Genomic DNA, 13,491 nt, shown 5'->3' with positions numbered 1-13,491 from the left:
ATATGGGGGGCTCCGAAGCCAGGGGAGGCCCAGTGAGGCGGGTGAGGCCGCCTCTCCTTGCCTCCCATTGGCCAGGCCTCCCTGGGGAGCACTGGCGGGTCAGTGACCTGGGGGGGTGGTCTGACAGGTGGTAGGACAGGTCATAGGGGGTGGAGAGCCCTGGCCCCCACCCTGGGAGGGAGACCCCCCGGGCAGGGCATCCTCAGCGGGGATCACGGAGGGTCGGAGGGCTGGGGGCCGGGAGCTGGGCCCACCTCGGCAGCTTCACTACCAACAGCCCCTGCCCTGGGGCCTGAGACCCCCATCCAGCAGAGGCCCACGGGGAACCTAACAGCTCCTGCTCCTGGAGCAGGGAGAGGGTCCTGTGCCCGCCCCCGAGCAGGCCCATCTGGGGGACCCTCTGGGGCAGGGAGTTGAGGGGGATGTTGAGGAAGCAAAGCGCTGACCTTGCAACCCCAAGGGAGGACCTTTTAGGGGAGGCCCCTCCCTGAGCCATTTGAAAGCCAGGAGCCCAGACAACCCACCAGGCAGATGGCTTCCCGCCGGGCAGCGATGACCGCGGTATGGGCTGGACCTGCACTCTGCAGGGAGCTGCGGTCCACCAGGGTTCTTGGCCGGTGGGTGCTGGACGGCCAGCCGCTGGCTGGAGAGACGGGGGCCCAGCACCTGCAGGCGCCGGGCCTCATTCGCCCGCTTTGCCCTGTTGGTCCCCCAAGAAGGTGGGTGCCGCTGGGGTCGCCTTCTTGGCTTTTCAGGGAATGGGGGAGGGTCTCAGAGAAGTTAGGGGCTCAGCTGAGGTCCCACTTCCAGCAAGTGGGATTCGGAGCCACTCTACTGAGTGAGCCCCAACGCCTGGGGGCAGGAAGTAGCCCCACCCGGATGAACAGGGAGGGGCCGTGCGGGGCTTCGCCTCCCATCTGTGGCTCAGGCCGTGTAGGTCAGAGCCAAGTTTACTAATATTTACCTAAGGGTCGCATCCAGGATTCACGCAGAGCCTGCCCGGGGGCAGCCCGCTCCTGCCCCGTGCAAACAGACGGCCCCAAACATCCGGCCCCGCACACTCGCTGTCCCAGACAGAATGAGGGCACCTCTCAGAAACGCCCCTCATGAGGTCATCCGCGCGGCAGTGAGAGGCCGAGCCCCGGAGGCTCTTGCCCAACCGGCCTGGGAGCAGCAGCCTGTGAGGACACCGTGCGTCATGGGCCGGCCCAGGTGCCCGGGGCTCCTCACCACCCTCTTCCTGTGGGAGACGGTACTCAGGAACAGCCGCGGGGTGGGGCTCCCTGCTTCCCCTACCTGGGAGACTCTCTCCCCTGGCCTCCTCCAGGAAGTCCCCTCGGATTGCCAGGGCATGGCCTAAGGCCTGCTCCCACCAACTGCGTAACTGCTGGGCCTTGGGGTTCCCAAGATGGCTCCAGAGTGAACCTCTGGAGGGCGGGAGCGGTCCCCGTACCAGGGAGGTGACCCATTGGCCCCGCCTGTGACTCAGGCCTGCCCTTGATCTCTCTCCTCCCAGCGGGAGCCTGGGAAAAGTGAGAGGCCCAAGGGCAGGAGGCTGGTTTCAGCCAGCCAGGCTTTCACTGTCAGCCTGGCTTTGGCCCCTTAGACGAGGACCCAATGAGAACAGTGACGCTACCCAGAACACCTTTCTCCGCCTTGGCCCCTGGCGAGCTCCTATTTATCCTTCAGCACCCAGCTCAGAGGTCACTAGAAGCTCCTGGAATGCAGCGAAGCGTCTCAGTCTTTGGGGCCCCCGGGGCCCAGCCCGGGTGCTCAGGAAAGGTTTTGGGAAATGTGGACCTAAAAAACATCGACCTCACCGTCCAAGAGATGCGACTGTCAGAGCAGCTGAAGTTAGTGGACGCTCTGCTTGCTCCTCAGTAAAACCGGAAAATCAGGGAAGGGGTCTGGGGTGGGGAGCCAGCGGGCACGCCTGTCACTTAGGGGAGACTGCCCAGGGCCTGGTTCACGGGGACACAGGACCCTTCTGGAAGCTTGAATGAGAGAAGGAGTGCACAAAATACAGGGAAGGAGGGAAGGAGGGCAGAGGTGGACAAGCTGTGCCTGCGGCCCTCTGGATGCTCAGCCCTTGCAGCCCCCGGGCGGCGTCATCACAGGACAGCTAGGACATCTGGCTCCTGCCCACCCCACCCCCAAAGGTGGACTGTTTACTAAGATTCACCCAAGGGTCTCATCTGGGATTCGTGTGGAGCCTGCCTGAGGGGACACCCACTCCTGCCCACAGGCAGACTGGTCCCCCAATGGGAAGCAACCCGTGTCCGTCGCCAAATGAACGGATACCCAAGACGTGGTCCATCCACACACCGGACTGTCACTCGGCCTGAACACAGAGGGACACGCTGACACCAGCCACAGCGTGGATGGACCTGGGGGACGTGATGCTGAGTGAAACAGGCCAGACACAAAGGGACAAATCCTGTAGGATTCACCCACGAGATCCCTAGAGTCTCCAGATTCACAGGGACAGAGAGTGGACAGTGGGCGCCGGGGCCGGGGGAGGGCTGGGGGTCGGCGTCTCGGGGGAACAGAGTGGATGGTGGGCGCCAGGCCGGAGGAAGGATGGGGGTTGATGTCTCAGAGGGGTGGAGAAGAGACGGTGGGTGCCAGGGCCGGGGGAGGGACGGGGTCATTGTCTCAGGGGGACAGAGAGTGGACAGTGGGCACCAGGGGAGGGATGGGGTGAGTGTCTCGGGGGAGTTTCAGTTTGGGAGAATAAAAGGATCTGGACATGGGTGGTGGGGACAGCTGCACACGTGTGAGCTGTGTGCTTAGAGGTGGTGAAGATGGTACATTTACGTGTGTTTTGCCAGTTTAAGAAACGTATTCACACGTGAACACGCATGTGTGTCCAGGTAGGAGCCCGCCATGCTTCCTAGACACGCATACTATTCTGTTCCATCTGTGTCCGGGGCAGTCCTCCGCGATTTCCCCGCGCTCGCGTGCACAGGGTTACCGGGACAGACTTTGAGATGTGGAATTGCCGTGTGAAATGTGACAGCTCGGACCTGCCGGCCAGCTCGCACCCCCACTGGAACGTGCCAGGCGCCCAGCGTTTCCGCAATCCGGTGGCCGAAACTGGGGTGTCGTCCCCATGGAACCTGTGTACTGACTTCACGGGGTAAGAGTCAGTGTTAACTAATCCAACGAAAGATGCGGTTAAGGATCTCGTAAGGCCATCCCAGCTTACCTGGGAGGGCCCCGAAAGCGGTCAGTGTCCTTCCGAGAGAGGGAGGAGGGGCCACATGCCCACGGAAGCAGGGGCCGAGGGACATGGCCACAGCCCAGGGACGCCCGGGACCCCCAGCAGCAGGAGCAGCAGGAAGGACCCTCCCCCAGCGCAGCCTGATGCCTGGATCTGCACTTCCGGTCTTCAGAAGCCTGCCGAGTGTAGATCTAAGCCCCCCAGTTTGCTCCTTGTTTCAACGTCCCCGGGTCCCCGCAGCCTGCCACGCCGTCTGGTGGCAGAGGCGGCCCAGCAGAGTGGTAGCATGAGCTGGCTTTGGCTGGTGAGGTCAAGGCTTCCCAGAGACCACTGGTGACTTTGGAGCCGGGCGTGCAAGGATGTTTGGGGGTTCGCCACATCACCGGGCCTCCCCCAGGTGAGGACAGCGGAGAGTTGAGCGTGCTCTGCGTAGGTCTGGAAATCAGACAGAAAAGCTGCCCAGCGCAGGTGGACTCGGAGGCTGAGTAGTCGAGGGACCGCGGGAGAAGGACGTGCCCCTCTCCTGGGAGGGGACAGCTCGCTGCTTCCGCTGCACCAGCAGCCTGTGCACACCGCAGTCTCGCGTCTCCCTGGATGTGGCCCCTGCCGTCACCAGGCCCCACCTCGGCCCCCACTTGTGAGCAGCTGAGGGGCTGGGTGTCCCGGCCCAGTCTCCTCAGGGCCCCCCAGAGACCACGCCAAGTGTCTCGCACTCAGAACAGTGTCCCCTCAGGGCCCCCCACTCGGACGGCACCCCCTCGGCCACTTCCTCCTCCAGGCCCTCCTCTGACACCGCCCCCCTTCTGAACGTCTCGCCTGGACGCCTGCACCTACCTATGTGAGTGTCCGGGGGCTGTGCTGACAGAGGACCACACATTCGATGGCTTGGAGCGACACACATCTATCCCCTCCCGGGTCTGGAGGCCGGGAGCCTGCTGGTGAACCCCAGCCCCGCACCCTCCTGAGCTGTTCCAGGTCCTCCCTGTCCTCCTCCCAGGGCTCGGCCTGGGGATGCACCTCACAGCCCCCTCCTCTGCTCAGCTCTCTCCTCTCAGGGACACCAGCTCTGCTGGGACCTTCCAGGCCCTGCTGGAAATGGGGGCAGGTTGGGAGCCATGGCCCTCCAGCTGGTCTGTGTTCTCAGGCGCACCCCGTCGCCCCAGAGCTCACAGTCCACCCCAGGCCGGCCCCACGCGGGAAGGCAGTGGGGAGACCGGCGTGGGCGGCCCTGCCTGAACGAAGGCTTTGGAAAGGAGGGCGGCTGTGGCCACACGCACTGGGCCTCCTCTCTTGAAGTCCCTGGCCCGTGCCGGGGAAGGAGGATTCTCCCCGTGTTCCAGAAGCAGAAGCCAAGACCCAGGGATCTTCAGACTTGACTGACATTCCCGGGCTTCTGAAGCCCCCAACCCGAGGGAGGGGGAGGAAGGAGTCCATGGAGGATGAGTGTGTGGGGTCCGCCCCGTGTCTCCAGGGCCTGCAGAAGCCTGGCCTGGCCTGCTGGGCCGTCGGGGAAAGTAACATCCGGCCACCACCCTCCCTGAGCTGAGTCAGCTGGGCCAGGCTGGCCCCAGGAATGGCACCATGGTGACATCCTGGGGGTGGACAGGGGCTCCACCCAGGTGCACCAAGGTGACTTGGCCTCAAGGAGGTGTCTGGGCCTCACCGTCCTGGTGGCAGGGTGGGAATGCAGGCTGTGCTGGCCATTGTGGCCTCTGAGCCTCAGAGGGGCTGTGAGGAGAGTCCCAGGCAGACAAGGTGCCTGAACAATCACACCAGATTCAGAAGCTCGGCCAGGGTCAGCTGAGGAGGGGTCCTGGAGCCCCTGCCATTGGGGGCTGCTGCCTGCCAGCATCTCCTGGTGGGCGGGAGGCCCAGTGACTGCGTCTGGGGTCCCTCCGGCTCCCCCACTGACACGGCTGAGCTCCCTGAGGCTGGAGCACAGAGGGCGCGTCTACGTCTAGAGAAGGAAGATGGGAAGTCCTGCTTGAAAGAACATCAAGGCAGCGGCCAAAGTTCAGGTGTGGCTGAAGGCCAGCCCTCTCCGGCAGAGCCCCTCTCAGGGGCGCAGCTCAAGGCCAGGTCAGGGGGAACTTCTCCCGCTGCCGGCCCCGGGGCCTCCTCTCTGGCCCACCTCGTGCTGTTCCAGGTCACCCACTGGGCACTCGAGGGCGAAGGAGGCTCATTCTGGGAATGAGCAGGGAAGGCTCATTCTGAGCAGAGGGCGGGTCAGAGGCCAGCGGTATCACCAAGACAGGCTGGCTGAGGTCTGGGCTTCACCTCCCCCCACCCAGCCCGGCCTGGTCTCCCCGAGGGGCAAGGCCTGGCGCAGCCTCCCCAGGCCCGGGCGCTCTCTGGGAGCACAAGCCAGGGGGCTGACCCTGCCTGGCTCTGACAGCCTGGTACCTACGGGGAGTGGGCCTGCTGGCCAGGGGAGGGCGGAGGGCAGGGCTCTGCTCGGCCCTGGCACCATGACAGCAGACTGGCTGCCACAGTGGGGCAGGCGCTGGGCACGAGGGAGCATGTGGACACACTGAGCCACCGGCCACACGTGTGGACAGGGGTGTGGGCGATCTCCGCCACCCCCTGGGCGGCCACAATTCCTAACTTACTCGAGGGAAAAACCAGAATTTTAAGTTGACTGACCCCAATTTGGGGCACTTCTGAAAAAGCAGCTTCACGGCGGCACAGTTTACACACATACAACCAGACATACCCGAGCAAAGCAGAGCTGAGAGTTCCCATCTCCCGGGGTGCTCTCGTCAACCCGCAGCCGCTGCCCCCTGCAGTCCCCGCTGCTGCACGGCCTCCAGGAAGCCACAAAAACAGGTCCTCCGCAGGCCTTTCCTTGTGTCTGGCTTCACCCAGTCCAGGCTGGGACCATTCCGCTGCGGGCGTGTGCCTTGCACCCCACCGGGGCACAGCTGAGCCGCTTGCAGCAGTCCGGGCGCAGAGGCAGGCACACTAGCGTACACGGACCGGCAGCGGAGCCCAGAGCTGAGCCCAGAGGCAGCCACCTGATTTCGCCCAAGTCCGAGTGGGCATCGTCTTGTGTAGGACAGTTACATAAGGAGGGAGGTGCAGGCCGCAGAGGCCATGGGGATGGGAGGCGGCCCTGGACGCTCAATGGAACCCTCTGAAAGCATCACGAGGGCCCAACCCAGAAGGGGGACCCAGATCGGGGGTGGGGGCGGTAGGCCTGGCTCTAGGCAATGCAGGGGGTCGGGAGGACAGAGGCCTGGCCCCCATAGAGCCAGCAACCACCCAGAGCCGCTGCAAGTGCCCCCTTCCCCGCAGCCTCCTGGCGGCTGTGCCTTTCCGGTGCGAGCCTGAAGGAACCCGCGGAGCCTGTGGCAGTCTCCCTGAGGCACCAGCACAGGCCCAGACAGAGGACGGGTGCCAGGCTCCTGGGCCACTGGAAGGCCTGCCTTCCCCATCCTGTGACTGCCCAGGGGCGAGACCAGAGGACAGCTTCACGGACAGGCCAGGAGACAGTGCCATGGGGGACAGTGGGGAAGGCACAGCTTCCCAGGGCTTCGAGCTGCAGTCCTGCCATCCGAACGCACCTGGGGCCACCAAGCGCCAGGTTGGGGCCCCGGAGGCCACAGGGACGCAGCTCCGTGATGAGGCCCACACGCTCACACTGTTCCATCCCGCAGGAAAATACAACCCACTCCAGACAGCCACGACCCCAACACCCCTCCCGCCGTCCGTCCGTGCTGGCCCCACAGGAAGACACGCCTGGAGCTGCCGACACCATGCAGTCGCCCGCCCACAGCCAGAAAGCCCAGCTGTCCCTCCCACTGACTCCAGGTGCCCAGCCGCTCTCTCCGGCTTCCCAGTCAGCTCAGCCTCCAAAGGCGGCCGCTGCGTGTACGAGCGCACAGGTGCACACCCGCACGGGGCTGGCCGGTGCCCGCTCCCGAGCACACGCTCGCAGGGGCACGCTCCACATCCGCTGTGGGTAGGCGGGCACTGACGCGGCCAATCTCCGAGGGAAGGGACAGGCTCCCCCCACCCTCAGTCATCCCATGCACTCGGCACACACGCAGTGTGGACTCCTGCCCCGGCCGATGCACACCGACTTCTGGTGAAGCCCTAGGCACCGCGGGGCAGAGGGGGCTCTGGCAGAGCTCGCCCCCCGCGCCCGGGCCTGTCTCCTCGGCTCCTACCACCTGGCGCTGTGCCGATCAGAGGGGACTCTTCCCACGGGCCCCGCGTAAATCCAGCGAGGCCCCGCAGCCTTCGGGCTGAGCAGTGCTGTTGCTTCACGGTGAATGTGGGTCCGTCACCCATGGAAGATGGTCAGGAGCCAGCAGGAAAGGACTCCCCTAAAAGGTCATGCTAGGAGTGACCCCCGGGGCCAGCAGGATGGGATGCTCCCGGACCTGGAACTGTCCCTGCGAACTTCCTGCAAATCACCCAGGCACTTGATTTTGTGCAATTCCCTTGTAAGCCACTGTTATGAATGGGTGCATTCCGGATGCTCAGGGGAACAGGACATGTGGAGAACCTGAGGAGCCCCGACCAGTCAGGGTTCCCAGGGACGAGAAGCTGCCCTGGAGGTCCGGGGGGCCATTCTCAAGAGGTGCTCCCAGTTGAGGGGACAGGGAGCAGAGCGCAGGCGTCATCTCTGCACACTGGCCTCGGGGGTGGGGTTTTCGTTCTGTGTCAGCCGCAACAAGGCACCCCAGGCACCCGCAGGCTCCTCGGGTTGGGGGCCAGGCCCAGGTGGGGCTCACGCACGGGTACTTCAAGAACAGAGAACATTCTGGTTCTAGTTGTCTGGGGCACGCTGGAAGCATGGCTATTCCTATCCCTTGTGTGGCATTTCCTGCTCCCTCCCGGCCACTCCCAGGGCGAAGCCAGGCCCCCGGGCGGGTACCCAGCAAGGGCTTGCGCAACAGGTGTTCCTGAGGGGAGCGCTCCCTCTGAGGAAGGGACAGAGGTTCCACCAAAGAAGTACCAGTGAGTAGACAGATCAAAAGTGGTCTTTATGCAGGAATTTTCCCTCCTGGAACCTTCTGGAACTGGAAGGTACAGCCCCACAAACTCTGAGAAATGGGGCACTCCTGGGGGAAAGCACATTCTTTCCTGAGGTAGCAAGGGCACCACAGCCTCAGAGCCCTGGGCAACCCCCTGACCCTGCCCACGTGACAGAGCAACCGGCTCCCTCTGTCCCCTGCCACCCCTAAGCAAAGTGGGTCTGCAGGCCTAATGGGCAAATTAAACGTAGCCCCCTCTGAAGAACCGGCTGTAAAAGCCTCAAAGACGACCCGGAAAAGCAGAGGCCTGAAGCCCGGGCCTGCCCATCCCCAGGGCTCTAGAGATACAGTTCAAGAGGACACAGAAGCGCAGCCCGAGAGCTGCCGGGTGGGGCAAGTGCCAGTGCCCCACCCGCTCCTCCCACCAGGTCCTCCCACAGAGAGACCGCGCACAGAGCCGGGTTTATGTTTCACAACTTTAATAGAATATTCTAACTATTCTGTACAAATTGAAAACACCGTATTCAGTTACAAATGTATTATAAGTAAGGCTGAGCACTCTACAGGCCTGGTCACAGTGTGGACACGGTGTCCCCGGTTGCCAGAGACCATGGTCACACACTCGGAAACCCCACACGCCAGCCAAGAACAGGTCGCTCTGAACCCAGGGCTTTTAAGACAAGATGAGCACGGGGCCAAAAAAAGGGGGGTACTGAGAAAGCAAGACCCGACATGTGCACACGAGGAGGAGGGCAGCACTTCCCAGCCCCGGCCCCTCACCACAGAAGCCTGGCGCCCCCCCGCCCCCCATGCCGGCTGGGCTGTGTGTCGCAAAAACGCGCTCCTGCCCTCAGCGCAGGCAGGACAGAGCGAGGTTCCCTCCATACAGGCCTCGCTCCCCTGGGAGCCGCCACCACCCCGCCTGGCGAGTCACCAGGTCACCAGTCACACACATGGTTTCAGAAAGTGTAAGGACAAGCGACAGCATGCGTCCCAAGCCCTCACAAGCAGGAAAGAATAAATAAATACGAGGATGAACCACAAACACGTGCGCCTCAGGGCTGGGGCACGCCACACCCCCCACCCCACCCCGAGGAAGACAGAACCAGAGAAAGAACTTTCTAAGGAGAGCAGGACCCTAGTCCACGCATCTCTTCCGGGACAGAGCACAGGAGACCAAGTGATGGGAAACACAAAGCACACGGGTTTCCTCAAGGGAAGGAAGAATCCAGTCGGACTGCGGAGGGGTGTGGCTGCTTCTAGATGCCCCGGAACCACACCCCCAGACATCTGCCCTTGGCATCAACTGACCTTCCGCCGCCCCTTCTCCCCCGGGGTCTACGGGGCCCTTCCAAAGGCAGGGCCTGGGAAAGTCCACTGAGCTGCACCCAAGGCCGTAGAGGGTGCTGGAATCAAACCTCCTATTTCTGAAATGCATTTAAGTTGCCACTGTACAGGTTAAGCAAAATAATAAGGATAAAGAAAAAGTTAAGGTCAAAACCATGCACTTGAGAACAAGTTAGAAGCAAGCACTGCCGACCGAGGTGCCGCCGCCGCCGAGTCCCGACGCCGCACCTGCGGGCCTCGCTGCTCACTGCTGTTTGCACTCGGAGGGCTGGCTGGGCTCCTTCTGTCAAAGAGAGAAGACAGGACTTGTAGGGAACCAGTGTCATCAACCCCGTATCTCCAACCAACAATGCAAACCAAGACTCAATTTGCTGCCTTCATTCTTACTGAAAAAATGGTTACTGCAAACGTACTTTTACAAGAGTAACAAAAAATCAGTCAACCTCCCAGAAACAAAGTCTCAGCAGGGCTCCCTTTCTTGTTTGGAGACAAGCCCGGGAGTTTAAGTCACAGCCCAGGCCCTGGGGGGAGGAGCGTCTCAGGGTCACAGAGACTCATCAGTGTGGGGGTAGCCCGTGCTCCAAAGCGGCACCGCAGCCTCAGAGCCCCAGGCACCCCGCCCCCCCCCCCTGCCCCGACCCTGCCCACGTGACAGAGCAGCCGGCTCCCCCTCGGTCCCCTGCCACCCCTAAGGCAGGCTCAGCACCTGAAATGAAAAGGCACCACCCTGGGGTGGGCCAGAGGTGGCTGAGCAGCCCCGGCGTCCCCGGCCAGCACTCCGGAGTGCTCCCTGCTGATGGTATGTGCCGGCAGCCCAAAGCCGGGAGGCCAGCTCCGCACACAGCCCCGGTCCCCCAGCCCCCTCCCAAGTGGGAATTCGATCCTTCCAGAAAGGTAGCAGGGAGAGACCATGCCTCCCCGCAACAGAGGAGCACATTCACTGCAGTATAAACTGACACATCTCACACCGTTTAAAGCACATCCCGTAGTCCTATGCATTCTGTGTGCAGGCCAACGACAGCCTGACAGACAAGCAGACCACTCATCACTCCAGGCAAATACAGGTAACTCCTGGCTACCAATTTACAAATTACTCTCATAAAATCTGACAAGCCTACGGAGTATAAAAAAAAACCCCGCAAACATCGGGGTTAAGGTAACAGACACCTTCTATGGTTGAAGCTGGGACTCCATTCTTTGGGAAATCACATTTAAGGTACGAAAAAAATTACGTGCTATGAATGCAGAGAGACGACCTTGGACCCTGGTCTAATCTCTTCATTGTAAGTCTTATGGAAAAGAGCACAGGGATGCGGCCGGGACCCCCAGGTCTCTGCCCAGCAGCGAGCCACTCTGGGAGGGGGTTCTGGCCCTGGCGTCACATGCTCACCTAAAATACTGCTAAAGAACGCAGGCCCCTAAAACAAAACACGCCTGACCAGAAATCCAGGCGGGAAAAGGTCACAGTCAAACTCTGTGGATCTGGAGGCAGCCCAGGCTAGGGCCACGGCAAGGAGCCGCCAGCTATCGAGTGGCCATGGTGGGGGGGTCGGGGTGGGGGGAGCATCAGGCAGTTGTTGTTGTTTTTTTTTTAAGTATTTATTTGACAGAGAGAGAGACAGCCAGCGAGAGAGGGAACACAAGCAGGGGGAGTGGGAGAGGAAGAAGCAGGCTCCCAGCGGAGGAGCCTGATGCGGAGCTCAATCCCAGAACGCTGGGATGACGCCCTGAGCCGAAGGCAGACGCTTAACGACTGAGCCACCCAGGCACCCCCAGGCAGCTTTCTCAGGGCAAGGAGAGAAGTGCGTGTATTTCCACAATCGTATTTGCAAAACGGAAGTGGGTTAGAGAAGATGGAGCTAAGGGAGTGGTTCTGAAGGGTGACGTGGTGGGAACAGGGGGGCGGCACAGGACGGGAGGGACCCCTCCTGCTGCACCTTTCTGTGCGTAGGTGAGTTATACACATACAGCATTCTGTGATATCGGGCTTTATACCATTTACCATACGCTGTCTCAATCGCTTCGTGTGCTTACCGTAACCAGGAGAACAGATTACCCATTTGTTTAAAATACAGTCAGAAGCTTGGGAGATAAAGCCTGCTGGAGGCCCCATCTCTGGGGATAGCATCCGCATGGACATAAGTCCTGGGCTGTAAGGTCAACGCAGAACCCCGAAGCTTCTGATGTGAATTTTATGAACAAGACATCACTGGTTTTCAGCCTGCGACACATCCCAAAACAGGACTACAACTAAAGCCCAGCATCCTGGGTCTCAGGCCACAAAGTCTCATGGCAGCTTGGTCACTCAATGCCCCTGATTATCAAGGGAGAGGAGTCGGGGTCTCCAAGGCACAAACTACCAGCCCAAATCCTGCCTCTCATGGAGCCATTAAAAAGCCAAGTTTTAACAGAGGACAACTGCCCAAGAAGGGGTGAAAACAAGCCGCCAAGCACAAAGCTGGCCCCCACAGCCTCCCAGGGGCACACAGCCGGGGTCCGAGAGCCTGCATGACTGCAGAGGGGACAGCCCCCTGCACTGGAGCAGCTGGGCCCCTGACAGGAGTCTGGTGACACTACCGAGGGCGGCCAATCCTGCTGCGCCGTGCCGGGGCTGCTCACGGTGGCTGCGCCACAGGACGGACCCCGTCCCAGAGACACGGGCTGAGCAGGTCAGGGATGCTTCCCGGTGACCGGCAGGGTGGGAGAGTGTGGCTGGGGGGGGGGGGGACACTCTTCAGACAAGTGAGGCAGCAGGAATCAAGAGCAATCGAACACACTGTCGTGTACGCACATCCACGATCAGCCCCGACTCCTTAAACACCCAGGGTGCGCGGAGTTTGCTGTCTCCCCTAGCCACGTTTCCTCGCCGGGAGGCAGCCGCGCTACTGCTCAGCTCCTGATGAGAGTGAGCCCGCCAGAGCTGCTCCGGAAGGCAAGGCGGACACGCTCCAAGGCCTGTAGTCTGCACGCCCCTTGGCATCAGCACGCCACCTGCGGCCGTAAGCGCAGGCTCCAGCTCTCACAGGCCCTGCTCTACACACTGGCTGCGGCTGCTCGGCACAGCCCCCGAGCCCGCGGCCTCCTGCGGCATCTCCTGACCACTGCCCCCAGCTCCGCGAGGACAGTGTCCCACACGGTAGAGAGCCGATGGCCGGGACAGAGCTGCCATGGCCCGCACCAAGGGGGGCAGGGGTGGCGGGTGGGCAGCACCCAGCTCTTCCCTACGCGGTCAGAGCACCCCAACAACGCGCAGGAGCGCCCGTTACTAACACCACACCACGCCGCCACCGCAGCTTTTGGGACACTAACTCCAGCACAGTCACAAGTGCGGGCAGCCCTTCGTGACCTCCTGGTCTGCAGCACACCTGAAGTTAGAAAGGAGACAACTGACAGAGACGAGTCAAGCACCAGCACAGCGGCTGCGGGCCACTGCCCGGGGTGCGGCTGACCCACGCGCTCTGCGCTCTTCCTGGAGGGCAGGCCCGTCCCCAAGAAAACGCCACACCAGTCACGCCTTTGCCTTGGTCAGCAACACACACGGGGCTCAGGAGGCAGGAGCCAAATGTAGTTTCTGACAGTCAGTTTTCGAAGTCCACACAACGGACACCTGTGCAAAAGTACCGTTCTTCAGAAGGCCGTGCGCTCAGCCTAGCACACACGAGTGTGCCTGGCCAGCAGCTTTCCCTCGAGCCACAAAGTCACAACAAGGCACTGTTATAAAGCACAGATCAGAAGATTGGATTAGGAATGAATGGAATTCCACCTTACCTAAAAATGCATGAATAACAGACAAAAATTACACCTAAATGGGGAAAAAATTGAAAGGAAGTGTCAGCATAAAAGAAAACAAAATGCACAAAATTATACAGGCGGAAACAGCCACTTTCTCATGACACAAAGGGCTACAAATTCTCGAGCTTGAGATGAACAACCCCAACC

The 13,491-nt window shown here is 61.5% G+C and overlaps 1 protein-coding gene across 5 annotated transcripts in view; it reads right to left on the bottom strand.

Annotated features, from left to right (window-relative positions):
• Window positions 1–8,667: 8,667 nt before the first annotated feature.
• Window positions 8,668–13,491, bottom strand: part of NAP1L4 (nucleosome assembly protein 1 like 4) — a 44,478-nt gene continuing 39,654 nt past the window's right edge. For 4 of the 5 annotated variants that reach the window (XM_045770647.2, XM_045770649.2, XM_045770650.2 and 1 more), the window contains one exon: window positions 8,668–9,835. In XM_045770647.2, coding sequence (XP_045626603.2) covers window positions 9,797–9,835 — 39 coding nt within the window. In that variant the 3' untranslated portion in view covers window positions 8,668–9,796. Of the gene's footprint in view, window positions 9,836–13,320; window positions 13,355–13,491 lie in introns of all 5 variants that reach the window. The other variant, XM_045770648.2, reaches the window with a different exon arrangement.

The sequence above is a fragment of the Ursus americanus genome, chromosome 24 (assembly GCF_024610735.1).
Source record: "Ursus americanus isolate L20-20 chromosome 24, mUrsAme1.1.p, whole genome shotgun sequence".
NCBI lineage: Eukaryota > Metazoa > Chordata > Mammalia > Carnivora > Ursidae > Ursus > Ursus americanus.
Note: the sequence above shows the minus strand (reverse complement) of the source record. Positions and strands in the feature narration are given on the sequence as shown.